Below are 23,939 nucleotides of genomic sequence, written 5' to 3' on the forward strand. Positions count from 1 at the left end.
GCCCCGGGCTGGGCCCCTGCAGGACTACCTCAGGCAAGGTGGGATGGCTAGGCCAGCGGCTCAGAGGTGAGCCCTACAGCTGTGCATTTGGGTAGCCAGTGCTGAGTTAGGGTGGTCCTAGGACTACCTGGGGGCAAGTGAGGCTAATTGTGGGGGTGCCTGGGTTAGCTGGGGGACACCTGAGCTAGTGAGGGACACCTGGGAGTATCTGTGGAGTGTCTGTGGCTAGCTGGGGGACACCCAGGTCTAGCTGAGGGGTATCTAGGGCTAGCTGGGGAACACCTGAGCTAGTGGGGGGCACCTGGGAGTATCTGTGGAGTGCTTGGGGCTAGCTGGGGGACACCCAGGGCTAGCTGGCAGGTACCTGGGTCTAACCCAGAACTAGAGGGGGGCACCCAGGGCTCGTGGGGGATGCCTAGGGCTAGCCAGAGGGTACCCAGGACTAGCTGGGGGGTGCCTGGGACTATCTGAGGGACCGCCAGGGCTAGCCAGGACTGTCTGGGGCTAACCAGGGCTACTCAGGGAGAGCTGGGGGACACCTGAGCTAGTGGGGGACAAGCAGGGCTACTTGGGGGACACCTAAGCCTGGCTGGGGGATTGCCCAGGGCTAGTTGGGGGACACCCCCCCTCCCAGGGACAGCTGGGGTGTGCCCCGGGCTAGCTGGGGGACAGCGGGGGCTGACGGGGGGGCGGCGGGGTGGTACGGTGGGGCCAGCCCGAATTACCGGGGGGCTAGCCGTATTGAGGGGGGGCTCAGCGGGGCCGGCCGGGGAGCCCCGCCCGTGGCAGCGGGGCGCTGCGCCGCTCCGCGCCCGGCAGGTGCCGGTGGCGGCGGTGGCCGGGGGGCGCCGTTGTGCTGCATTGCGGGGCGGGCGGCCCGTCCCCGCCCGCCTCCGCCCGGCCCTCCCGGGGGGGAGCGGGTCTGTCTGGGCCGGGCCGCTCGCTGGCCCAGGGCAGGAATGTCCCTGCGCGCTCAAGATAATGTTATTTATATCGCGGCACAGGGCGGCTCTGCTCCCCCCACCCCGCTCCGGTCCCGGGCCCGCCGCCGCCGCTCGTCCGCCCGCCGCCCCGCGCAGGTGAGAACCGCGGCCGCCCCGGGCACCGGCGGCGGGTACCGGGATGCGCCGCCTCCGGGGGCTGGAGCCGGGGGGGGCGGGTAACGGGAGGAACCGGAGGGCACCGGGAGGCGCCGCTCCCCGGGGAAAAGCGGGGGGCACCGGGACAGGCTGCCCGCCCCGGGGACACCGGGTTTGGGGTGCGGCACCGGGGGCTGCGGGCACAGAGCAAAGTTTGGCGAGGGAATCCCTCCTGGGGGGGGGGGTGCTCAGCACCCCCTTTTCTCCCCCACAGTGGGGGGCCCGATGTCACCCGGTGTGTCCCCTCCCCGCGGGGGACACGCGGCTGCCGGGAAGGTCGGGGCAGGTGAGCGGCGGTGGCTTTCTGGGGACACTTTCCGCAGGGTGACAACCCCCAGTGGGGTCCCCAGACTGTGCCGGTGGGACGTGGTGGGCGAGTCGGCTGCGGAGGAGACGTGCCCGGGTCTCGGTGGGGCCCATCACCCAGCCCGCTTCAACCACTGATTTTTAGCAGCTGGACAAACTGGAGTTACTCGGAAGAGTTTTCTGGGTGCCATGCCCTTGGCCCCCCTCATCCCAGGGTGGTGGCAGGAGGATGCTTGTGGGTGGCTCTTGAGCTGGGGGAACTCCTGCCCGCACCCCAATAAGCTGGGGATCTGATTTCCCAGCCCTCCTTTCAGGTGGCTTTTGCCTTTGCAAATCTCCAGCTCCTGGAGTCAGGGGATTGCAGCACCCTTCGCTCCACTGCATTAAGCCAATGAGAAGTGTTTGAGGGGGTGACAAGCAAAGGAGACCCTCTGCAACCCCAGTGGTTTCCAGCAGAGCCCCCTGAGGAATATTTTGCAGCTATTGGGTGTTTTTAGGGCCCCAGCTGGTGATATTAGGGTAGGCGAGGAGGTGCAGAGGGGCAGCTCCTAAGAAGGGAGTGGGGCTTGGCCCGCGCCGTGCGCAGGGGAGGCCTATTTATAGCCAAAAATGTCTGTGGAGTGTCAGCACGTGTGTGTGTCACTGCTCGGTGCGCTGGCGGGTTAGGTGACATGGAACAGTCCTGGCATGGCCGGCATCCGCACCGACTCCGGCCCTGGGGAAACCCAAACCTTCACCCGCCGGGTGAGAGCGTGGCCGGGGAGCCACGGCCGGAGCGGGGCATCGCCAGCCGGAGGAGCTGTGCCTCGCCATGCCTAACGACCCCATGCTGTGCCGAGCGGCCCTGCGGAGCGGGGACCATCTGCTCCTGGCCCTGGCCGTGTGCCTGGGAGGCAGGTGGCTGTCGGGGGGCTGTGGGGATGCCCCCCAGCTCTTCTGCCCCTTCCCAAGGGGGCTAGACCGCTGGCTGACTTGGTGGGGATGCAAAATAAAAGTGTTAATTGGTGAAGCGAAGCAGCCGGGGCGATGCCAGGCAGTGGGTGCCAAAGGAACCTGCCAGGCTGTGGGTGGAGGTGATGGGGCAGCTATTTTGGGGTGTTTGGGGGAACCCCGATGTGCTTTCATGCACTGGCAGCCGCTGTTTCAGCAACGCACTGCGGTGGTGAGGGCTGAGCCAGGGAAGGGGCTTGAGGGTGCTGCGGGTGGCAGGCACCAAACTGCTGCCCCGGCTGCGCTCGGGGTGCAGGGGGGACGTCTCCCGGTCCCGGTGGGGGGACCTCGGCGGCAGCATGATGCCAGCCCTTTGCTGGGAAGTGCTGATTCACGGCGCCGAGCCGCCGGCTGGAGAAGGCGACGCTGCCCTGGCCCCGGCCGCAGGATGCTTGCGGTGGGGCTGGCACCCCGGCACTCTCGGCTTTCCTCCTGCCGAGCTGGCAGAATGGCAATCCCCAGGCGGCGGGTGCCGACGGTGGCGTGGCTCTGCCAGACGGGGCTGTTTGGAAGGCGCCGGTGCGGCAGAGGGAGATTTAAAGGGTTGGTGAGCGTCTGCGTTTGAAATGCACGCTGGTGGCTCCCTTGGGCCCCGCTGTGGCTCCCTTCAGCATCATCATCTCCTCCTCCTCCTCCTCCTCGGATGCTTGTGGCCCCGCTGTGGTGGTGGTGGTGTGGGGGAGGCCCAGCTAAGGCCAAGGTCTCCCACTGGGATGACAGCGCCGGGCTGCAGCATGCCGCAGAGACCCAACACAACTCGGCACACCCAGCCCATTCCTGGTGCCCAGGCAGACCGGCTGCAGTTCCTGTGCTTTTGGGTGGGGGGGGTGTCCCCAAATTTGGGCTTCCCCAGGGGTTTCCTCCTGCAGGACAGGAGGGCGAGCCTGGTGCCACGGCACGGAGGGCTGCGGGCCCTGCTCTCACACTCCTGCACACGCTTGCATGCCCTTGCACACTCATGTGCTTTCTTGCATGAGTTCTCATGTCCTTGCTCGCATCTGCACGCTCCTGCATGTCCTTGCTCACACGTGCATGCTCTGGCATGTTCCTGCATGTCCTTGCTCACATGTACATGCTCTGGCACGCTTCTAACATGTCCTTGCTCACACATGCACGCTCTGGCAAGCTCCTACATGTCCTTGCTCGCATGTGCATGCTTTTACATGCTCCTTAATGTCCTTGCACACTCTTGGGTGCAAGCCAGTCCCTGAGGCGAGGCCCTGCCTGCGTGGCTGCGATTAGGGTGCAGGTTGAGGAGATGGGGCCCAGCCCAGCCCTTGCTGGCCCCGATAAAGCTCCCCTGCCTGCCGGCTGTTGGGGGGTCCCTGGGGGCCGGGTGGCCATGGGCTGTCATGGCTCATGGGGACACACGAGGGGTTTGGGGGTACTCAGGTTTTCCCCAAGCTGTGCCATGCACCCCAGGGCTCCTGGCAGCTCTGGGGTGCTGAGGGGAGTCCCAGCCTGGCTTCCCGCACCCCTCGGGGGCCCCCAGCAGCCTCCTCCTGCCCAGCCCGGCCACTGACAGCTGCTCGCTGGCATTTTTAGATACCAGCCATGTCCTATCTGTGTCTCAAATGTCCCCGGGGGCGAGCAGGCCCCCCCCCCGGCAGCTGTCACCCGCTTTTTGCTGCAGGCGCTGGCAAAGTTCCTTCACCCTGCCGGCATCGGGGTGGGTGCGAGCAGCACCTGCTTCCCCCCTGGGGGCACCCAAGGGTTGGGGGGACGCCCCTGGGGACCTGGCCCAGGATGCTGGGTTGGGGGAGCACCGCTGTAAGTCGCTGTTGGTATGGGGGGTTCGTGCCAGCAGGGCAAGTCCCCAAGCGTGCAGCACCCAGGTGCCCCCCAACACCTGGGTGGGGGCGAGTTTAAATCCCTCTGAGCAGCTTAACCAGCAGCTTTGAGCCACAAATCCCCATGCGCGGCAGGGCTGGCGAGGTGCCGCAGCGATGCCCATGGCCCCCCGCTCTCCCCAGGGGCCTCTTGCCAGTAGCCAACGGCCACCCGGCCGGGGGACGCCGGGACCATGACCTCAGCAAACGACTACGAGCAGCTGGAGCTGCAGCAGCCGTACAGCCGCATCAACGACCGCTGGGAAGCCTCCGACGATGAGCTGGACAATGACAACAGCTCGGCGCGCCTCTTCGAGCGCTCCCGCATCAAAGCCCTGGCAGGTCGGGAACGGGTCTCGGGTCCCCTCAGTCCTCCCAGGTTCTCCCTGCCACCCGTGCCACCATGCCCGCTCTCATTGCAGATGAGCGGGAGGCCGTGCAGAAGAAAACCTTCACCAAGTGGGTGAACTCGCACTTGGCTCGCGTCACTTGTCGTATCTCAGACCTCTACATGGACCTCCGGGATGGGCGGGTGCTCATCAAGCTGCTGGAGGTGCTGTCAGGAGAGCTTCTGGTAGGACTCCCATCCGGCCAGAGACCCTGGGACCCATGCCATGCCATGCCATGCCATGCTCCACCAAGGTTGTTGACCTTGGCGTTGACCAAGGCTCCACCAAGGTTGGGGTGGCACAGGGGTGTCCCAGGGCAAGGGTCAGGGGTGCCTGGAGTGGAAGGGGAGGGTGCTGACTGTTGTACCCCAGCCCAAGCCCACCAAGGGCCGGATGCGGATCCACTGTCTGGAGAATGTGGACAAGGCGCTGCAGTTCCTGAAGGAGCAGAGGGTCCACCTCGAGAACATGGGCTCCCACGACATCGTGGATGGCAACCACCGCCTCGTCCTTGGCCTCATCTGGACCATCATCCTTCGCTTCCAGGTGGGGCCGGGTTGGTGGGGGGCACCCCTCAGCTCAGCACCCCATGGTTCATTCCCGGGTGAGAGCCCTCTTTCGTGGATGTCCCCTTCTGACACCAGAATGTCCTTCTGCCCCCAGATCCAGGACATCATCGTGCAGACGCAGGAGGGCCAGGAGACGCGCTCTGCCAGGGACGCGCTGCTGCTCTGGTGCCAGATGAAGACAGCGGGGTAGGTGGTGGCACCCACACCACACTGTGCCACTGAGCGGGGGTGCCCGGAGGGTGACAGTGACACCCTGTCCCCATCGCAGGTACCCCCACGTGAACATCACGAACTTCACCTCGAGCTGGAAGGACGGGTTGGCCTTCAACGCCCTCATCCACAAGCACAGGTAGGCAGCACAGTGGTGGGCACCGGGATGTGCCAGGGCACCGGTGGCACCAGGGGATGTCCTACGGGAGCGCCACCGCTGTCCCACACCCTCTGTCCCCAGGCCTGAGCTGGTTGACTTCCAAAACCTGACCAAATCCAATGCCCGGCACAACCTGGAGCACGCGTTCAGCGTGGCAGAGCGGCACCTGGGCATCACCCCGCTCCTCGACCCCGAAGGTGAGGCTGCCGCTGCCAACTCTCCTGCCTCAGTTTCCCCATTACACCCTGGGACACGCCCAGGACCTGTGGAAAGACAAAGAGGCTTCCACCCCGTGGAAGGGGGGTCTGGGTGGGGACCTCACGAGGCCGTGGTGGCCCACTGCTATTGGGGTGATGCCGGGGCAGTGCAGAGGCTGGGTGAGTACTGACGCTTCTCGCTCGCACTGGGCAGATGTGTTCACAGAGAACCCCGACGAGAAGTCCATCATTACCTACGTGGTGGCCTTCTACCACTACTTCTCCAAGATGAAGGTGCTGGAGGTGGAGGGCAGGCGTCTGGGCAAGGTGAGGGAATGGCGCTGAGGTTGCGGGGTGGTTTTGCTGGGGGTGCCGGCACCCCGCGCTCACCACCGGCCCTGCTGCAGGTCATTGAGCACGCCAAGGAGACGGAGCGGATGATCGAGGGCTACGGGGGGTTGGCCTCCGACCTGCTCACCTGGATCGAGCAGACCATTGTCTCCCTCAACAGCCGCAACTTCGCCAACTCGCTGGCCGGGGTGCAGCACCAGCTGCAAGCCTTCAGCACCTACCGCACTGTGGAGAAGCCCCCCAAGTAAGCACCCCTGAGCCCCCCATGGCCGCGTGGTGGTGTTGAGCACCCATGGGTGCCCCAGGCTGAGCTCTCTCTGGGGCAGGTTTCAGGAGAAGGGCAACCTGGAGGTGCTGCTCTTCACCATCCAGTCGCGGATGCGAGCCAACAACCAGCGTGTCTACACTCCACACGAGGGGCGCCTGGTCTCCGACATCAACCGGGTACGGGCCCCATCCCGCAGCCTGCCCGTGTGCCATGCCCTGCCGGGCGGCTGCTCCCATGACACCCTGTGACCGGCGGGGCAGCTCTTCCCCTGGTATCTCTGGGGACTTTGCTCCCCAAGCTGTCCCAGGGGAGGTCAGGGCTGTCCAGGGACAGGTTGGGTCAATCTCCTGGGGGCAGGTAGGGTCCATCCCAGAGAGTTCAGGTCCTGGGGCAGTTTAGGTCTGTCCTAGGATGCATCCTAGGGTCCATGTTTGGGGGGGCAGTTTGGGTCCATCGTCTCCTGGGGGCAGTATGGGTCCATCAGGTCCATTTTTTGGGAGCAGTTTGGGTCCATCATCTCCTGGGGGCAGGTCAGGTCCATCTCCTGGGGCAGTTCGGGTCCATCTCCCAAGGAAGTTCAAGACCATCCCAGGACACACTGAGTCCATCCTCGGACAGGTCAGGTCCATCCCAGGGCAGGTTGGGTTCCTCCAGCCACACTCCCACCCGCAGGTCTCGCTGGGGTTCGCCAGCAGACCAAGACACAGGGTAGGTGGGGGGACATGAGACACGGGTGCCACCCTGGTCCTGTGCCACCTTCCCCCAGGCCTGGGAGCAGCTGGAGAAGGCAGAGCACGAGCGGGAGCTGGCGCTGCGCACCGAGCTCATCCGGCAGGAGAAGCTGGAGCAGCTGGCACGGCGCTTCGACCGCAAAGCAGCCATGCGGGAGGCCTGGCTGAGCGAGAACCAGGGCTTGGTGGCCCAGGTGAGACTGGGGACACCCATTCTGGGGACCAGGGCACCCCACCAGAGCCTCACCACAGGCTTTGTGCTGGGACAGGACAACTTCGGCCAGGACTTGCCAGCAGTGGAGGCAGCCAAGAAGAAGCACGAGGCCATTGAGACGGACACGGCCGCTTACAAGGAGCGAGTGCAGGCCATTGAAGCGGTGGCGAAGGAGCTGGAGGTGGAGCGCTACCATGACATCCAGCGCATCAACGGGCGCAAGGACAACATCCTGCGGCTCTGGGAGCACCTTCTGGAGCTGCTGGCTGCCCGGCGCCAGCGCCTGGAGATGAACCTCGCCCTGCAGCACCTCTTCCAGGAGATGCTTCATAGCATTGACTGGATGGATGAGGTCAAGGTGAGCCACAGGTGTTGGGTGCCACTGTGCATGGGGTGCCTTTGTCCCACTGGGTGTTGGTGGGATGCCCCTGGGGAGGCAGCTGAGATGCTGGGGTGCTGGTGGCAGCTTTTGGGGAGCAGCGGGTGTTGTCTGCCGGAGCTGGCAGTGGATGATGGCTGTGGCTCTCCCTCAGGTGCAGTTGGCATCGCCCGAATCCGGGAAGCACCTTCTGGAGGCGGAGGAGCTGCTGCAGACCCACCAGCTGCTGGAGGGAGACATGGCCCTGCAGGCAGAGAAGACACGGGCCATCAGCGCCGCTGCCCTCCGCTTCGCCGACACCGAGGGTAGGTGCGCTGGGATACCCTGGGACCGCAGCACGGCCGGTGAGGGAAACCAGGACACCCTGATGATGGGTGCCCACCCCGCTCCCTGGCCAGGCTACCGTCCCTGCGACCCCAAAATCATCCGGGACCGTGTGAGCCACCTGGAGCTGTGCCAGCGGGAGCTGCAAGTGCTGGCAGCCCGGAGGAGAGCCTTGCTGGAGCAGTCCCGGTCCCTCTGGACCTGCCTGTGGGAGCTGGACGAGGCAGAGGGCTGGATCAAGGAGCAGGAGCAGCTCTACTCCTCCCTGGACTTCGGGAAGGACCTGCCAAGCGTGTTGCTGCTCCAGCGCCGACACGCCATCCTTGAGGCCGAGCTGAGGAACCGGGGCGGCCGGCTGGAGCGGGTGCTCGCGGCGGGCGAGGGGCTGGCAGCGGCAGGTCGGGCGGCCAGGCAGCTGCGGGAGCGGGGGGCGACGGTGCGGGCGCTGTGGGCGCAGCTGGAGGAGCTGGCAGCTTTCCGCTGGCGGGGTTTGCGGGAGGCCGAAGGCTTCTTCCAGTTCCAGGCAGAGGCAGAGGAGCTGGCAGAGGGGCTGCAGGATGCCCGCCGGCGGGCGGCCGCTGAAGAGCTGGGCCAGGATGAATCCCGCACCCGGGTCCTGCTGCGGCAACACCGGGAGCTGCTGGAGGAGATGGCAGCTGCCCATGAGCAGCTGGACGGGCTGGCCCGGCAAGCTGAGGGCTTTCCCCCAGAGCTGCGGGCTGGCCCCGAGGCACAGAGCCGGCTGGCGGCCCTGCGGGAGCTGCACGCCAAGGCAGCCGCCCTGGCTGAGCGGCGAGGCCGCCAGCTGCAGGATGCCCTTGACCTCTACACTGTTTTTGGGGAGAGCGATGCCTGTCACCTCTGGATGGGGGCCAAGGAGACCTGGCTGGGGCAACCGGAGGTCCCCCAGGCGCTGGAGGACCTGGATGTGGCACAGCACAGGTAGAGGCTCCCACAGTGGCGCTGCTGCTGTGCCGTGTCCCAAGGTGTGGTCCGTTCTCAGCCCATTCATCCCTGCAGGCTGGACGGGCTAAAGCAGGAAATGGCCACCGTGTCTTCCCAAATCACCGCCGTCAACCAGGCAGCCGACGGGCTGCTGGCGAGCGGCCATCCCCGCAGCCCCCAAGTCCGGCAGTGCCGAGAGCAGCTCAATGAGAGGTACGGTGACACTGGGATGAGTGGGTGACGCTGGAGTGGTTAGGCTGGTCCCCACCAGCTGCATCCCCCGCTGTCACCCGCCTCCGCCATGCAGGTGGGACCGGTTCAGGGAGCTGGTGGCCGAGCGTTGCCGGGCTGTGGGCTCAGCGTTGCGCCTCCTCAACTACCGTTTGGAGTGCGAGGAGACCCGGCAATGGCTGCGGAGCAAAGCCCAGGCGGTCCAGGCCACCGCCGAGCTGGGCCAGGACCTGGCCGGCGTCCTGGCCACCCAACGCAAGCTCTATGGCATCGAGCGGGAACTGGCCATTGCCCAGGACCGCCTGGCCACCCTGCGCTCCCAAGCCAACCGCCTGTCAGAAGAACGGCCCGAGGTGGCTGGGGAGGTGGCCGAGCGGCTAGCGGCAGTGGTGGCCGCCTGGGAGGAGCTGCAGGAAGCCTTGGGGGAGCAGGCAGCCTCTCTGGGGGAAGCTGGGCAGCTCCGGCGCTTCCTGCAGGACCTGGATGACTTCCAGGCTTGGCTCTTTGGGGCTCAGAAAGCCGTTGCAGCCACCGACGAGGTGCCGGCCTCTTTGGCTGAGGCGGAGGAGCTGCTGCGGCGGCACGAGGCAGCGCAGCGGGACGCAGAAGAGCATGCGGCTGCCTTTGCCGCCTTGGTGGAAGCGGGGGAGCGGGTGGTGGGGGAGCAGGAGGACCCCCAGTATGAGGGGCTGCGGCAGCGTCTGCGCGGCGTGGAGGCCGGCTGGGCCGCCCTGGGCAGGATGGCAGAAGCCCGGCACCGCTTCCTAGTCCAGTGCCGCGGCTTCCAGGAGTTCCTCCGCGATGCCAAGCAGGCAGAGATCCTCCTCACCAACCAGGTGGGTGCCCAAGGTAGGTCCCGGGGGGGTGTCCGCAGCTCATGGGTGCCCCAAAAAGGTGCCAAACCCCTGCTGTGCCCCCCCAGGAGTACACGCTGGCCCATCTGGAGCTGCCCACCACACTGGAGGGTTCGACTGCTGCCCTGCGCCGCTTCCAGGACTTCCGTGCCAGCGTGGAGAGCAGCGCCGAGAAGGTCCCCGAGGTGGTGGCCAGCGGCACCAAGCTGGTGGACAAGGGGAACATCTTTGCCGAGAAGATCACCAAGAAGTGCCAGGCCCTCCAGGAGCGGTGAGTTCGGCGAGGGGCCGGTGGGCAGGCAGGTGGACGGTGTGCAGGCAGTAGCGCTGATGCTGCCTGTCTCTGGTTGCTCTGCCAGGCACGGGGCTGTCGTGGCCAAGGCGGAGGAGGCTGCAGGTTTGCTGCAGGACAACCATGAGCTGCAGACTTTCCTCCAGAGCTGCCGGGAGGTAGGGACAGGGCATGGCTGGTGGAGCCAGGGGGTCCCTGCCAGCTGAGCCCTGACACCCCTGGTCTGCAGCTCAACACCTGGGTGGAGGAGAAGATGCTGACAGCGCAGGATGTCTCCTACGGCGAAGCCCGCGGCCTCCACGGCAAGTGGCAGAAGCACCAGGCGTTCATGGCTGAGCTGGCACCCAACCAGGGCTGGCTGGAGAAGATTGAGACGGTGGGTGCTGGCACCGGTGCCTGGAAGCCTTGTTACCCCCCAGCCAGGTGGGAGGTCTCTGTGCCACGGTGGCCACCAACCTCTTTGGTTTTGCTGACAGGAGGGGAAGGAGCTGGCGAGCCGCAAGCCGCAGCACAGCGAGGTGGTGGTGCGGCGGCTGGCCGAGCTGCGCGGGCGGTGGGACGGGCTGTGTGGTGCTGCCGAGGAGAAGGGCCGTCGGCTCTTTGAGGCCAACCGCTCGGCGCTGTACGCCCAGAGCTACGGAGAGCTGGAGAGCTGGCTGGGGCAGGCGGAGGAGGAGCTGCGCGCCACCGAGCAGGCCAAGGACCTCACCGCCACCAACCTGCTGCTGAAGAGGCTGATGGTGGGTGGTGGCACTGCCAGGCGAGCGGCTGGGAGGGAGGAAGGGTGTTAGCACCTCACCCTTTCCTTCATGCTGGCCCCCCACCATTCAAGGTTGAGGGGTCTGAGGTACTGGGTCATATCCCCAAATGGGGCTGGCTGGTGCCTTGGGTGTCCCCAGCCTGGCTCTGCCCCCCCGGCTGACACGGCTCTGCCCCACCAGAGACTGGAAGAGCAAGTGGGAGCACGGATGAAGGAGCTGGAGGATCTGGGGTGGCAGGGCCTCCCTGCTGCTGGGGATGTGCCAGACACTGATGGGCATGAGCAGAGGCTCCGGCAGCGATTCCTCGATCTGCTGGAGCCGCTGGAGAAGAGGAGGAAGGAGCTGGAGACCGCCAAGGCCATATACCAGCTCGGGCGGGATCTGGAGGATGAGACAGTGAGCATCCTTGCTGTGGTGGGGTTTGGCGTGCTGGGGGCACCCATGGGTGCTCAGTGTGTGCTCTCGCCTGCAGCTGTGGGTGCAGGAGCGGCTGCCCCTGGCGAGGTCAACGGAGCACGGCACCGACCTCCCGAGCGTGCAGCGCCTGGCCAAGAGGAACGAGGTGAGCCCAGGTGCAGTGGCCAGCACCCACCACCCTAACCGGTCCCTTGGGGCCACCCATCCCATGGGTGAGCCCCACCATGACCACCCATCCCACGGGCAGACGCTGCAGAAGGAGCTGGCGGGTCATGCCCCCCGCCTGGCCGAGGTGCTGAGCCGTGGCGAGGCAGTGGCAAGCGGCGACGAGCCCAGCCCGGAGCTGGAGACACGGGCGCAGGAGCTGCGGACACTGTGGGAGACGCTGAGGGAGGAGGCGGCCGCCCGGCACCGGCGCCTGCGGGAGGCCGGTGAGGCCCAGCAGTACTACCTCGATGCTGGCGAGGCCGAGGCCTGGGTCAGCGAGCAGGAGCTCTTCATGGGAGCTGAGGAGAAGCCAAAGGTGAGGGGTGGCTCCACGTGGTGCCCCTGTGTCTTGGGGGGGGCTCTGTGCCGTGCTGGGTCATCCTATGTCAAGCCAGGCCCTGCCGTGCTTAACACCCGGTACCATGCTGTGTTATGTTATTAGATGCCATCCCATGCCATGTTGTGCCATTACAGGCTATCCATCCCATCCTAGGGCATGTCAGGCCGTGCCATTACGTGCTGTGTCACACCGTGTTCTAACACACTGTCCATCCCATGCCATGTTGTGTCATTACATGCCATGTCATTACATGCCGTGCTGGGTCGCTGGGCTAAGGCCAACTGGATGAGTCCTGCACTTGGGCCACAACAACCCCCAGCAGCGCTACAGGCCTGGGGAGGAGTGGCTGGAGAGCTGCCAGTCAGAGAGGGACCTGGGGGGGTTGATTGCCAGCCGGCTGAACATGAGCCAGCAGTGTGCCCAGGTGGCCAAGAAGGCCACTGGTATCCTGGCTTGTATCAGCACTAGCATGGCCAGCAGGGACAGGGAAGGGATCTTACCCCTGTACTCAGCACTGGTGAGGCCACCCCTCGATGACTGGGTTCAGTTTTGGGCCCCTCACTCCAAAAAGGCCATTGAATGACTCGAGCGTGTCCAGAGAAGGGCAACGGAGCTGGTGCAGGGTCTGGAGCACAGGTCTGATGGGGAGCGGCTGAGGGAACTGGGGGGGTTTAGTCTGGAGCAGAGGAGGCTGAGGGGAGACCTCATCGCCCTCTACAACTCCCTGAAAGGAGGGTGCAGAGAGGGGGGATGAGTCTCCTGAACCAAGGAACAAGCGACAGGACAAGAGGGAATGGCCTCAAGCTGCGCCAGGGCAGGGTCAGACTGGCTCTTAGGAAGTATTTCTTTGCAGAAGGGGTTGTTGGGCGTTGGAATGGGCTGCCCAGGGCAGGGGTGGAGTCCCCATCCCTGGAGGGGTTGAAGAGTGGGGTTGACCCAGCGCTGAGGGATCTGGTGGAGTTGAGAATGGTCAGTGTGAGGTTCATGGTTGGACTGGATGATCTTCAATCCAACCCAGACGATTCTGTGATTACACGCCATCTCATGCTGTGTCATGCTGTGCCGTTACATGCCACGCCATGCTCTGCCATCCATTCCACCCTACGCCATGCCGTGTCTTGTCATTACATGGCGTGCTGCATTGTTACAAGCCCTTACATGCAACCCCATGCCATTACATGCCATTCTGTCCTGTGCCACCCCATGCCATTACATGCCATCCCACCCTGTGCCATGCCATACTGTTACACACCACGACACCAACCGTCTGGGCCACGCCACGCTGTACCCCCCTGAGCTCCCTGATACATCACATGGAGGCAGGACGTGCCTGTAGGATGGGCACCAGGGCTGGACCCTGGTTCCTCTCCCACAGCCGTGCCAGGTGCTGATGGGTGCTGGTCTCTGCCGTGCCACAGGATGAGGAGAGCAGCTTGGTGATGCTGAAGAGACATGTCCGGCAGCAGCGGTCCATCGAGGACTACGGCCAAACCATCAAGGAGCTGGCGGGGAGGGCTCAGCAGCTGCTCTCCGCCGGCCACCCTGAGGGGTAGGTGCCATACCACATGTCCCCTGTCTCTTGGGGCGACCCCGTGCCCTCAGCACCAGGGTGGGTGGGTGGTTTGGCTGGAGCTCCAGCAGCACTGGCCGCCCCGGTGCCTCACTTCAGCTGGGTGGCATTGCCCCGGCTGTGGCAGGAAGGGGATGGCAGAGGGACACGGGGAGCGCAGAGTGGGTTCCTCCCCTAAAAACCCCCCCAGTTGGCAACATGGGTGGGTCAGGGGCACCTTTTCCTGGGTAAGAACTGGGGTGTCTGTGTGCCGGGGCCGTGCAGGGAGCAGATCATCCGGCTGCAGGGCCAGGTGGACAAGCACTACGCGAGGCTGAAGGAGGCGGCCGAGGAGCGCCGCCGGCGCCTGGAGAACATGTCCCACCTCTTCCAGCTGAAGCGGGAGGTGGAAGACCTGGAGCAGTGGATTGCCGAGCGCGATGTGATTGCCTCCTCCCAGGAGATGGGGCAGGACTTGGACCACGTCACGGTGAGGACACCCAGGGTGCGAGTAGCAGTGCCAGTGTGTGGTTTTGGAGGGACAAACTCAACTTTTCTCTCCCCTGTGCAGCTCCTGCGGGAGAAGTTTCGGGAGTTTGCACGGGAGACAGGCAGCGTGGGGCAGGAGCGCGTAGACCGGGTGAACCTGGCCATCGAGGACCTCATTGATGCGGGGCACGCGGAGGCGGCCACCATGGCCGAGTGGAAGGACGGGTTGAACGAGAGCTGGGCGGATCTCCTGGAGCTGATTGACACCCGCATGCAGCTTCTCGCCGCCTCCCACGACCTGCACAAGTACTTCTATGACGGCACCGAGCTGCTGGCCCTCATCGCCGCCCGGCGCCAGGAGCTGCCCCAGGACCTGGGCGAGGATGCCGGCACGGTGGAAGCTTTCCACCGCATGCACAGCGCCTTCGAGCGGGACCTCCAGCTGCTGGAGACGCAGGTGAGGCTGCACCCCAGAGCCGACAGGGCTACCTGGCGTTGCCGCTGCCAGCACTCAGCATCCCCCACGCTCTCTGGTTCCACCGGGTAGGTACAGCAGTTTCGGGAGACAGCGGCACGCCTGCAGACTGCCTACGCCGGGGAGAAGGCGGCCGGCATCCAGGAGCAAGAGCAGGAGGTGGCACGAGCCCTGCGGGCGCTGCTGGAGGCGTGCAGCGGGCGCCGGGCCCGGCTGGTGGACACGGCCGACAAGCACCGCTTCTTTGGCATGGCACGGGACTTGCTCTCCTGGATGGAGAGCACCGTCCGGCAGATAGAGACGCAGGAGAAACCCAGGTATGGCTGGGACCCGGCGCTGTTTGCTAGGACCCAGCGCCATTGGCTGGGACCCAGCACTGATGCCGCCACCGACACCATCACCCCTCTGTCTCCAGGGATGTCTCCTCGGTGGAGCTGCTGATGAAGTACCACCAGACCATCAGGGCTGAGGTGGATGCCCGGGGCAAGAACTTCACCACCTGCATTGAGCTGGGCAAGAAGCTGGTGCAGCGCAAGCACCAGGACTCGCCCGAGGTGAGGGCAGCCGGGACTGGAGGGTGGTGGGACGGTGCCACCGGGGCCACCCTGTGACGATGTCCCCTCACAGATCAAGGCGAAGCTGGTGGAGCTGGTGGAGAAGAGGAAGGCCATGATGGAGATGTGGGAGCAGCGCTGGGACCGGCTGCGGCTGTGTGAGTGTGCTGGTGGTGCTGGGGAGGATGGCGGCTCGGCCTGGGGGTAGTGGTGGTGGTGGCAGGGGGCTGAGCACTGCCTGTCTCTGCCCGCAGTGCTGGAGGTGTGCCAGTTCTCCCGGGACGCCTCAGTGGCTGAGTCGTGGCTCATGGCGCAGGAGCCCTACCTGGCCAGCAGCGACTACGGGCAGACGGTGGACGCGGTGGAGAAGCTGCTTAAGCGGCACGAGGCTTTCGAGAAGTCCTCGGCCACCTGGGAGGAGCGCATCGCTGCCCTGAGGAAGCTGACAACGGTGAGGAAGGCTCAGGATGGGCCACAGACAGTCCTGGCTTGTCTCTGCCTGTCCTGCCTCAGTTTCCCCACCCCACATCCCCACCAGTCCCTAATACCCCCGCTCCCTTCCCCGGCAGCTGGAGCTCCTGGGCGGGCGGACGCTGCGTGAGGGGCTGGCACGGGACGGGGTGACGCACCCTGAAGCTCCTGAATACCACCTGGATCTGGATGGGGAGCTGGAGGCCGGGTAAGAGACACCGGCACCAAGTGCCCATGGCAGCATCTCAGGCGGGGCAGCCTGCAGCTCCCACCTGGCACATGGGCATTGTTTCCAGCACCCCTCTTCTCAAAGCATTTAGGGTTTATTTTTAGCAATTTGCCATTTTTGAGCAGTAAATTGATGCAGTGAAGAGAGATGAAGGTTAAACCCTGCCATGTCGGGGCTTTCAACCCTTGGTGGGGACCAGCAGCCAGCCCCAGGTCCCTGCAGGCCTACGGCTGTGTTTCCCCAGTGAGATTGCTGGGAGGAGGATTTTGGGGGTGCCATGCTCTGCTGGGAATGCTGAGAGGGCTGCCTCCCTGCCACAGGTCCGAGGAGGAGGAGGAGAAGAGGAAGGGCGTGAGCACACGGGACGCCTCTCCGCCCACTACAGATGGACCAGAGCCGGTCAGTTCTCAAGTTTAGCTTTTTCCTTCCCTGATGACAAAAAAAGTGTCCCCACGTGTACCACAGGCTCCTGGCAGACCCCATGGATTCTCTGTGGCCATGACTGTGGCCATGGCGTGTCAATGGCTCCCTGCACCCCCAGCCTTTGCCTTGTTCTTTGCCTTGAGTTGAATAAATGCTAAATGACCCCAAAAAGGCTGGGTGGGCGTGCGGGTGCTGCACCTTCCCCTTTGCCCTGGCTCCAGAGGCAACCGCGGAGTCCCTGTGGTGGCTCAGACCACCTCTGCTTGGGCCAACTGATGCGGGCTGGCACCCATGGGTGCTGGGTGTCTCCAGGATTGGGGCAGCAGCCAGAGACAGAGCATCCGTCCCAGGGTGGGCTGATCCCGGCCATCATCCTCCGCTGCTGGTGAGTCCCGGGAGAAACCCCTGGGGGACACCACCTGGCCCTGTGGCACCCAGCTTTCCAAGCACCCAGCCCTGGGAGGGGACATCGCGCAGAGCTGCCTGCGGACACACAGCAACGGCTCTGCTGGCCCTGCTCACGTCAGCCCCATGGCACATGGCCCTTGGGGCGTCATCACCCCATGGAGATGTCACTCTGTGAGGCATTGTCACCCCAAGAGACATCATCACTCTATGGGGCATTGTCACCCTTCAAGACATTGTCACTCTGTCACCCTACAAGGCATCAGCACCCTGTGAGACATTGTCACCCCACACGGCATTGTCACCCTACAAGGCGTCGTCACCCCGCAGGGCACTGCCACCCTGTGTGACAGCCACCTTGCGCTCGCTGCCACCCTCTCTGCTCCTCCTGCCTGCTTGGGGATAGGATTGCTTTCTGGTTGCTCTGCCTGCTTGGGGACAAGAACCCCTTCTGCCTCTTCTGCCTGCCTGGGGACACAGGCATCTTCTGGCTCCTTGGGGACAAGATCTCTTTTGCCTGCCTGGGGACTGGATCCCTGAGTATCTGCTCAGGGAGAAGATAATTTCTGCCTGCTTGGGGACACTGGCATCTTCTGGCTCCTTGGGGACAGGGTCCCCCTCTGACTGCTTGGGGACACTGGCATCTTCTGGCTCCTTGGGGACAGGGTCCCCCTCTGCCTGCTTGGGGACATGGACATTTTCTGGCTCCTCGGGGACAAGGACCTCCCTCTGCTTGCTTGGGGACACAGCCACTTTCACCTGTTCGGGGACAGGAGCCCCCTCTGCTTGGGTACAAGACTACTGCCTGCCTGCTTGGGGACACAGTCACCTTCCAGCTGCCAGGGACAGCTGTCCCTCCTCCTGTCCCTCTTGGCAGGACACACCTCAGGACCTCCACGTGCTCCCTGTGGTGCTGGCAGATGTGGCCGTGCGGGGCTGGGGCCCTCCCAGGGCGCAGGAGGAGGGGACGGGCACCCCAGGATCGTTGAGCCCCTCCTGTGACACCCCCTTCGCCAGGCACCACGGCCCCTGACTGGACTCTGTCTGCCTGCTGGCATCCCCCACTGTCCCCAAGCCCCCTGAGCAGGGGACAACACCGGGGTGGCTCCCAGGGCTGTCTACCTGGCTCAGCTCAACCCCATCACCCCAAATCCATGGGGGGCCCTGACACCAGGGTGCAGCTCCCAGGGCTGGAGCATGTCCCAGCCACTCGCTGGGATCCTCCCAGTAGCCACCAGTTCTGGTGTATGGGAGCTGGTGGGGTCACTGGTACTGGGAGAGCTGGCACCCACCACCAGGCCACTGGCTTGGGGACCATGAGCCCCCACTGGGGACAGGGAGGGGATGGGACCGCAAGATGTGGCTTTTGGTGGCGGGCGGTGACATCGTGGTGTAACACGGCTGTTACTTCGCGGCAGCTGATGCGGATGATGGGTAACGAGGAGCCGGCGTCACCGAGCCCACGGCCACCACGGGAGGAACCAGAGGAGCCGGCCACGCTGCCGGCCCACACCTGCAGCATCCAGCTGGAGGGTTACCTCGGCCGCAAGCACGACCTGGAAGCGGCCACCAAACGGGCATCCAACCGGTAGGCACGGTGGCAATGGTGGCAAGTGCCAGGCGGTGTGGGCACGCACCGGGCTGATGTGGTGGTGTGGTGGCAGGTCATGGAGCACACGGTACTGTGTGCTGCGGGGTGGCCAGCTCGCCTTCTTCAAAGATGCCAAAAGCCGGGCGCTGGGGTTGCCCTGCCACGGCGAGGAGCCCCTGGGGCTCCAGGATGCTCTCTGCGAGGTGGCCGCCGGCTACAAGAAGAAGAAGCACGTCTTCAAACTCAGGTAATGGCACAGCATGGTGTGGCGTAGCATGGCGTGGTGTGGCACACACCTCACAGTCACCTCTGCTCTTGTCCCCAGGCTCAGCAATGGCAGCGAGTGGCTCTTCCATGGCAAGGATGAGGTGAGGGGCATCCCGGGGTGGGGCGTGGGGTGGCTGGAGATGCCCAGGGGACAGAGGGGACACCCAGGAGGACCCAGGGTGGCTGGTGGTGCCCAGGGGTCATGGTGGTGGCCAGCAGTGCTAGGGGGGACACAGGGTTGCTGGCAGTGCCCAAGGGACATGGGGGGGACTAGCAGTGCCCAGGGGGACACAGGATGGCCAGTGGCATACAGGGAGGGGGGGCAGGGGGACATAGGGTGGCTTGGTGATGCCCAGGGGACATGGGGATGGCCAGAGATGTCCAGGGGGACAGAGGGGGGCTAGTGATGCCCAGGGGACATGGGGGACATTGGCAGTGCCCGGGGGACATGAGGGTGGCCAGAGATGCCCAGGGGACACAGGGGGGACCAGTAGGGCCCGGGAGGGGACACATGGTGGCTGGCACTGCCTGCAGGGCCATTGGGTGGCCAGAGGTGCCACGAGGATGTGCTGAGGGGCTGACGGTTCCCAAGGGGGACACAGGTGGCTGGGGAAGATGTGGGGCAGCTGCCATCACCCAGGGGGACATGGGGTGGCCAGGAAAGTGATGGGGGGGCCAGGGTAGCCCCCCCCTGAGCCCATGCCCGTGCCCACAGGAGGAGCTGCAGGCCTGGCTGCAGGGGCTGAGCACAGCAATAACCGAGTGCCGGAGCAGCCAGGGGAAGGCACAGAGCCTGCCCCTACCCCTGCCCCCGGCCCCGGCCCCCCCTGAGCCCCCCCTACCCCGCAAGGACAAGGAGAAACGGTTCAGCTTCTTTCCAAAAAAGAAATAACCCCCCCAAGGCGGGGTGGGGGGGGGACACACATGACAAACACCTCACGCCCTGGGAAGCTGTCACACTGGCAATGACCACGGCCACGTGTGCCCAGGGACCCGCGTGTGCGCGTATCTATAGGTGCAGCTGGATCTATAGGGGCAGCTGCCAGGCTTCGTGCACGTGCAGGGGCCGTACAGCCCCCATACGGGCACGTGGAGACGCAGCCCTCACCCCTGCAAGCGCCCGCGTGGGCTCACGTGTACGCAGAGAACAGCGCGTACGCGCGTGCCCATCGCACACGTGCCTGTGTGCACATGTGTATATATATATTTATATTTATATATATACATACATTCCCATGCTTAAGGGTATGCACACACCGACATGGAGGTAACCACAGATTCTAGACGTACGGCCCCGTGGACACACGTGTGTGCACCCAGGGGTGCCCTCCCCCCACGCACACACCCACATCCCTGCATGCACACGTGTGCACATGTGTGTCCCCGCATGCAGGTGCACCCACCCCTCCGCGTGCACGGCCACGGGTGTGCATGTCCCACACACGTGCATGCCCCCCCCCTCCCCCCACCTCACGGGTCTGCTGTGGGTGCCCCCTCAAAGCCATAACACACAAACACCCCCCACCCCCCACAGTGTGTGGGTGCAGAGGGGGCAGCCCCAGCCCCTGTGGGCACCAACCAAAGAGTGACGGCGTGGGGGAAGGGGGGGCACCACTCGCCATCGCCCCTTGCCCACACCCACCAACCTGTGCCCCCCACTGGCGCTGCCAGGGCGGGGGGAACCCTCCACCTTGCACCCACAGCTGGGCTGAGCAGCCCCAGCGGGGGAGGAGCGCAGGCAACCAGAGAGGAACTTTTGGCTCAGTTTGGGTTTTTTTTTTCTAATAAAGATGTGAAAGCGAGCTGGGCGCAGTGCTGGGCACCGGCGGGGGAGGGTGTGGGGTACCTCTGAGGACTGGAGGGGCCACGGGGTGCCCCTTCTTCCAGGTAGGTTGGAGGTCCACAGGGTGCTCCTTTTCCTGGGTGAGCTGGGGGTTCAGGGGGTGCCCCTTCTCCTGGGTAGGTTGGGGGTCCATGGGGTGCCCCTTCTCTTGGGCAAAGTGAAAGTCCGTGGGGTGCCCCTCCTTCCAGATAGGTTGGGGGTCCATGGGATGCCCCTTCTTCGAGGCAGGTTGCAAGTCCATGGGGTGCCCCTTCTCCTGGGCAGGTTGGGGGTCCATGCAGTGCTCCTTCTCCTGGGGTTTCATGGGACGCCCCTTCTCCCCCCTAGCTGGTGGCATCGAGGGTCTGAAATTTCTGCCGCAGGTCCCTGACGAGGCCGTGGCGAGGGGGTGAGGGGGGCTCAGGGGTGTCGGGGGGCTCAGGGCAGCGCCGCCGATACTCCTCAGAGGCCTGGTAGGCTTTGCAGCGCTCCACCACTGCCTTCAAGCAGATCTTCTCCCGGGTGGTGGGCGAGCGGATCTGCACGTAAGCAGGGGGCTCAGTGGGGGCCGGCAGCCGCTCCAGCACCAGCACCCGCTGCCCGGTGCCCAGGGGGGCCTCCGCCGCCACCCACAACGCCCCATCACTGCTGTGCCGTGCCGGTGCCGGCCCGGGGGTGCTGGGCCCCCCTCCTGCCTCGGCGCTCCGGCTCCGGCCGCTGCCCCGCTCCTTCTCGGCCGGCCGGCCACCCCGGCACGGCCCCTCAGGCGCTGAGCGGCTGCGGCTCACTGGCGGGGGCCGTGGGGCACCGAAACGGGCACGAAGCTCCCGCACGTCAGGCCAGGTGAAAGGTTCGGCAGCGCTGGGGCTCGAGGGGCTGCGGGAGGCAGCCGGGGAGGAGGATACCACCAGCCCCCCATCTTGTGGCACAGCTGCCAAGGGGGTGCCGGTACATGGGTCCCCCTCCTCTGGCTGGACTGGGGTGCTCCGGGCACCGGCACGGCGGCTCTTGATGCGGAGGCTGTATTGCCGCGCCAGCTGGTACACCTTGGTGCCAGGGTGCGGGGGGGTCAGCAGCAGACGCGGCGCTGGCCCGGCTGGTGGCCCCTCGCCCCTGGCACCCAGGTCGTCCTCCTCGAGGATAAGCAGCGGCTCAGGGGGCTGCAGCCCGTTTTCCCGGCATGGCTCCTCCGGTGACGCCTCGGGCCCTGCTGGCACCAGCTGGGCGGGGGGTTCAGGGCTCGCCGGAGGCCGGGGGAGGCCGTTGAGGCGGGAGACAGAGCTTCGCACCAGCCCCTTGGGGATGAAGGAAAGGCTCTCACGGCGGCGGACGCTGAAGCCGGCGTCCCGGTGCTCGGCATGGCCGTAGTAGCTCTTGATCTTGTCAAGGAGCAGGCGGTCCCGGCTGGAGAGCACCGATTCCCGGCGGGCTCCGGTGAGGGGCTCGGGTGAGGGGATGGTGCTACAGGAACCCCCGGGCTCCCCAGCCTCGAGCTGGGGTCCACCATCCAAGCTGAGGGCACTGCCGCTGCGGCTAGCGGGCCGCCCCGCTGGCCCCTCCAGCGCCAGGCTGCTGCGGCGGGAGAAGCTGCCACCGCCACCGAACCGCTCAGCGATGACACTGGCCTGGTCCAGCACTGAGGGTGGGAGGATGCTGCTGGCGGCTTCTTCTTCCTCCTGCTCTTCTTCCTCCTCCTCGCTGCTCAGCCCCTGCAAATCCTCCGCAGCGCGTTCCAGCTCCCCCTCCCCACCAGGCAGCACCGGTGCCGGGGTCCCCGCCGAGGATGGGGTTTTGGGTGCCCCCAGCCCATCGGGGTGCTCCACGGCACTGCCGGCCTGGGGAGGGGTGGGTGGGTGGGTGCTGGGTCTCTCGGGACCCCCAGGCAGGGGCTGCGGGGCCGCACTGACCTTCTCACAGCTCCCCGGCCCCCAGCTGCTCGGCCGCTTGGGTCCCTCTGCTGCCGGTGGGTGCCCCCCAGCCTGGGCAAGAGCAAACGTGGGGTGTCATGGGCTGTGGGGGGAACCCCCAGCTGCTCCAAGCAGGACCACGGCTGGTCCATGGCTGAGGGCCCTGCAGCAGCCCCAAGAGGAACATGGGGTGCCCCAGGAGTGATACAGGGTGCCCCAGGAGTGCTGGGGGTGCTCCAGGGGCAATGTAGCGTGCCTTGGGAAAAACATGGCGTGCCCCAGGAGTGATGCAGGGTGCCCCAGGAGCAATACGGGGTGCCTTGGGTAGCACTCTGCTGTGGGTGCCCTCCCCAGGGTTTGGGGGGCCCAGGCGGGTACCTGCTCCTGGGGTTCCACCGGTAGGTCCCCGGCCCTGGGCAACTCCTCCTGGCAGTCCTTGTCCAAAGCCACCTCCTCCTCTTCCTCCTCCTCCTCTTCCTCCTCCACCAGGCCCTCAGCCACCGCCCAGGCTCTGGGGTGCTGGGAGGGTTCCCCCACATCCAGAAGAGCCCCGTCGCTGCCAGCGTGCTGCTCGGGGGCAAGCGCCGGGCTCAGCGCCCTGTGCCCCCCCGGCAAGTGGCGTGCCAGGGTTGGGGGGCACCAGGCACCCCAATCTACCCTCTGCCCTGGCCTTACCTTGAGCTCTGCCAGCCAAGAGAGAGAAAAGCAGAGGTTAGGGAGGGACAGCACCCCAAAAAGCCCCCCTCCACAGCCCCCAGTCCCCTTCTGCCCACCCCGCCCGGTGCCAGCGGTCGTGCCGGCTCACCTTGCTCGCCCAGCTGCCGCAGGATCTGCTTGGCGGGCTCTACGAGGAGAAGGCGCCCATCCAAATCGGGTGACAGTGGCATCATCCCTGCATCCCCCAACCCGTCCCCAACCCCACCAGCATCCCAAACCCAGCCCCCAGCCCCTCGCCCCAACTGGGGTCCCCACTCCCCACCGGTGTCCGCACCCGACTGCCTGCGCCCCGTGGGCCCGTGCAGCCGGTCTGGCAGCGTCTCCGCACGGTCCCGGCACTGGAAGGGCTCTGAGGGGACAGGGGCACCCGTCAGCACTGGCACCCGGTGCCCACCATCCCCACGGGCATCAGTGTGACCCGGCAGTGGCTTCACCCTGGGGAAGGGACAGTGGCAGCAGGGACACCGGGGACATGCAGCTCTCACCAGACTGCCGGCGGCCCTGGCGTGGCTCGGCAGCAGCGTCACCCAGGGGCTGGCAGGACCAGCTCTTCTTCAGGCGCTCGGGGCTGCAGCGGGGCAGGCGCGGGGGGCCTGCAGGCACAGGGGGTGACACTGGGGGATGGGGGGGGACAAGAGAGGGCAGGGAGGGGACCACGGGGCTCCGGCGGCACTCACAGAACAAGTCCATCTCCAGGATGGCTTCCTTAGCCTGGGGTGGAGGGAGGATGGAGAGAGGCGGGGGGTGAAACCGGGGTGCAGTCACCCCCTCCTTGCCATGTGGGGGGGGTCCCCGGTGCCAGCGTGGTGCCCACCCCCCTCCACCCTCACCTTCTGGGGGATGATGGCATGGTGGTTCTCCAGGATGAGCCGCTTGATGTGGTGGGTCCACATGCGCTTCTCCTCCACGCTTTTGGCCTGAGGGGGACAAGGAAGGT

The 23,939-nt window shown here is 65.6% G+C and overlaps 2 protein-coding genes across 8 annotated transcripts in view; one reads left to right on the top strand and one right to left on the bottom strand.

The window, feature by feature from the left end:
- Nucleotides 1-20,358, top strand: SPTB (spectrin beta, erythrocytic). 2 transcript variants are annotated; one of them, XM_074842072.1, is made up of 37 exons: nucleotides 1-66; nucleotides 1,005-1,079; nucleotides 4,409-4,606; nucleotides 4,687-4,838; nucleotides 5,026-5,199; nucleotides 5,317-5,408; nucleotides 5,491-5,571; nucleotides 5,674-5,789; nucleotides 6,004-6,116; nucleotides 6,197-6,384; nucleotides 6,467-6,584; nucleotides 7,175-7,333; nucleotides 7,409-7,711; nucleotides 7,887-8,037; nucleotides 8,131-8,998; nucleotides 9,077-9,214; nucleotides 9,309-10,068; nucleotides 10,155-10,357; nucleotides 10,446-10,536; nucleotides 10,608-10,754; nucleotides 10,855-11,118; nucleotides 11,320-11,535; nucleotides 11,612-11,701; nucleotides 11,804-12,079; nucleotides 13,522-13,652; nucleotides 13,938-14,142; nucleotides 14,224-14,598; nucleotides 14,689-14,933; nucleotides 15,032-15,170; nucleotides 15,244-15,328; nucleotides 15,425-15,621; nucleotides 15,740-15,849; nucleotides 16,191-16,269; nucleotides 18,117-18,286; nucleotides 18,363-18,536; nucleotides 18,615-18,657; nucleotides 19,272-20,358. In XM_074842072.1, the coding sequence occupies exons 3-37, from the start codon at nucleotides 4,459-4,461 to the stop codon at nucleotides 19,446-19,448; spliced, it is 6,978 nt and encodes a 2,325-aa protein (XP_074698173.1). In that variant the 5' UTR covers nucleotides 1-66; nucleotides 1,005-1,079; nucleotides 4,409-4,458; the 3' UTR covers nucleotides 19,449-20,358. The 2 variants fall into 2 exon arrangements, with proteins under 2 accessions (XP_074698173.1, XP_074698174.1); XM_074842073.1 differs by lacking the exons at nucleotides 1-66; nucleotides 18,117-18,286; nucleotides 18,363-18,536; nucleotides 18,615-18,657; nucleotides 19,272-20,358 and adding an exon at nucleotides 16,515-16,999 and having other exon boundaries at nucleotides 924-1,079.
- PLEKHG3 (pleckstrin homology and RhoGEF domain containing G3) overlaps nucleotides 20,311-23,939 on the bottom strand; it is a 9,505-nt gene continuing 5,876 nt past the window's right edge. For 2 of the 6 annotated variants that reach the window (XM_074842088.1, XM_074842089.1), the window contains exons 10-16: nucleotides 23,833-23,919; nucleotides 23,680-23,713; nucleotides 23,488-23,595; nucleotides 23,277-23,351; nucleotides 23,091-23,129; nucleotides 22,664-22,968; nucleotides 20,311-22,357 (exon numbers count right to left, since the gene is read on the bottom strand). In XM_074842088.1, coding sequence (XP_074698189.1) covers nucleotides 20,723-22,357; nucleotides 22,664-22,968; nucleotides 23,091-23,129; nucleotides 23,277-23,351; nucleotides 23,488-23,595; nucleotides 23,680-23,713; nucleotides 23,833-23,919 — 2,283 coding nt within the window. In that variant the 3' untranslated portion in view covers nucleotides 20,311-20,722. The remainder of the gene's footprint in view (nucleotides 22,358-22,663; nucleotides 22,969-23,090; nucleotides 23,130-23,276; nucleotides 23,352-23,487; nucleotides 23,596-23,679; nucleotides 23,714-23,832; nucleotides 23,920-23,939) is intronic. The other 4 variants (XM_074842093.1, XM_074842091.1, XM_074842092.1 and 1 more) reach the window with 4 other exon arrangements.

Source organism: Strix aluco, chromosome 16 (assembly GCF_031877795.1).
Source record: "Strix aluco isolate bStrAlu1 chromosome 16, bStrAlu1.hap1, whole genome shotgun sequence".
Classification (NCBI taxonomy): Eukaryota; Metazoa; Chordata; class Aves; order Strigiformes; family Strigidae; genus Strix; species Strix aluco.

Bases quoted from the DNA above. Each gene is read 5' to 3' on its own strand.
- SPTB (XM_074842072.1), top strand. From the start codon at position 4,459: ATGACCTCAGCAAACGACTACGAGCAGCTGGAGCTGCAGCAGCCGTAC. The intron at 15,171-15,243 runs GTGAGGGCAGCC...GTCCCCTCACAG, and splicing joins AGCACCAGGACTCGCCCGAG to ATCAAGGCGAAGCTGGTGGA. The intron at 16,270-18,116 runs GTCAGTTCTCAA...ACTTCGCGGCAG, and splicing joins CTACAGATGGACCAGAGCCG to CTGATGCGGATGATGGGTAA.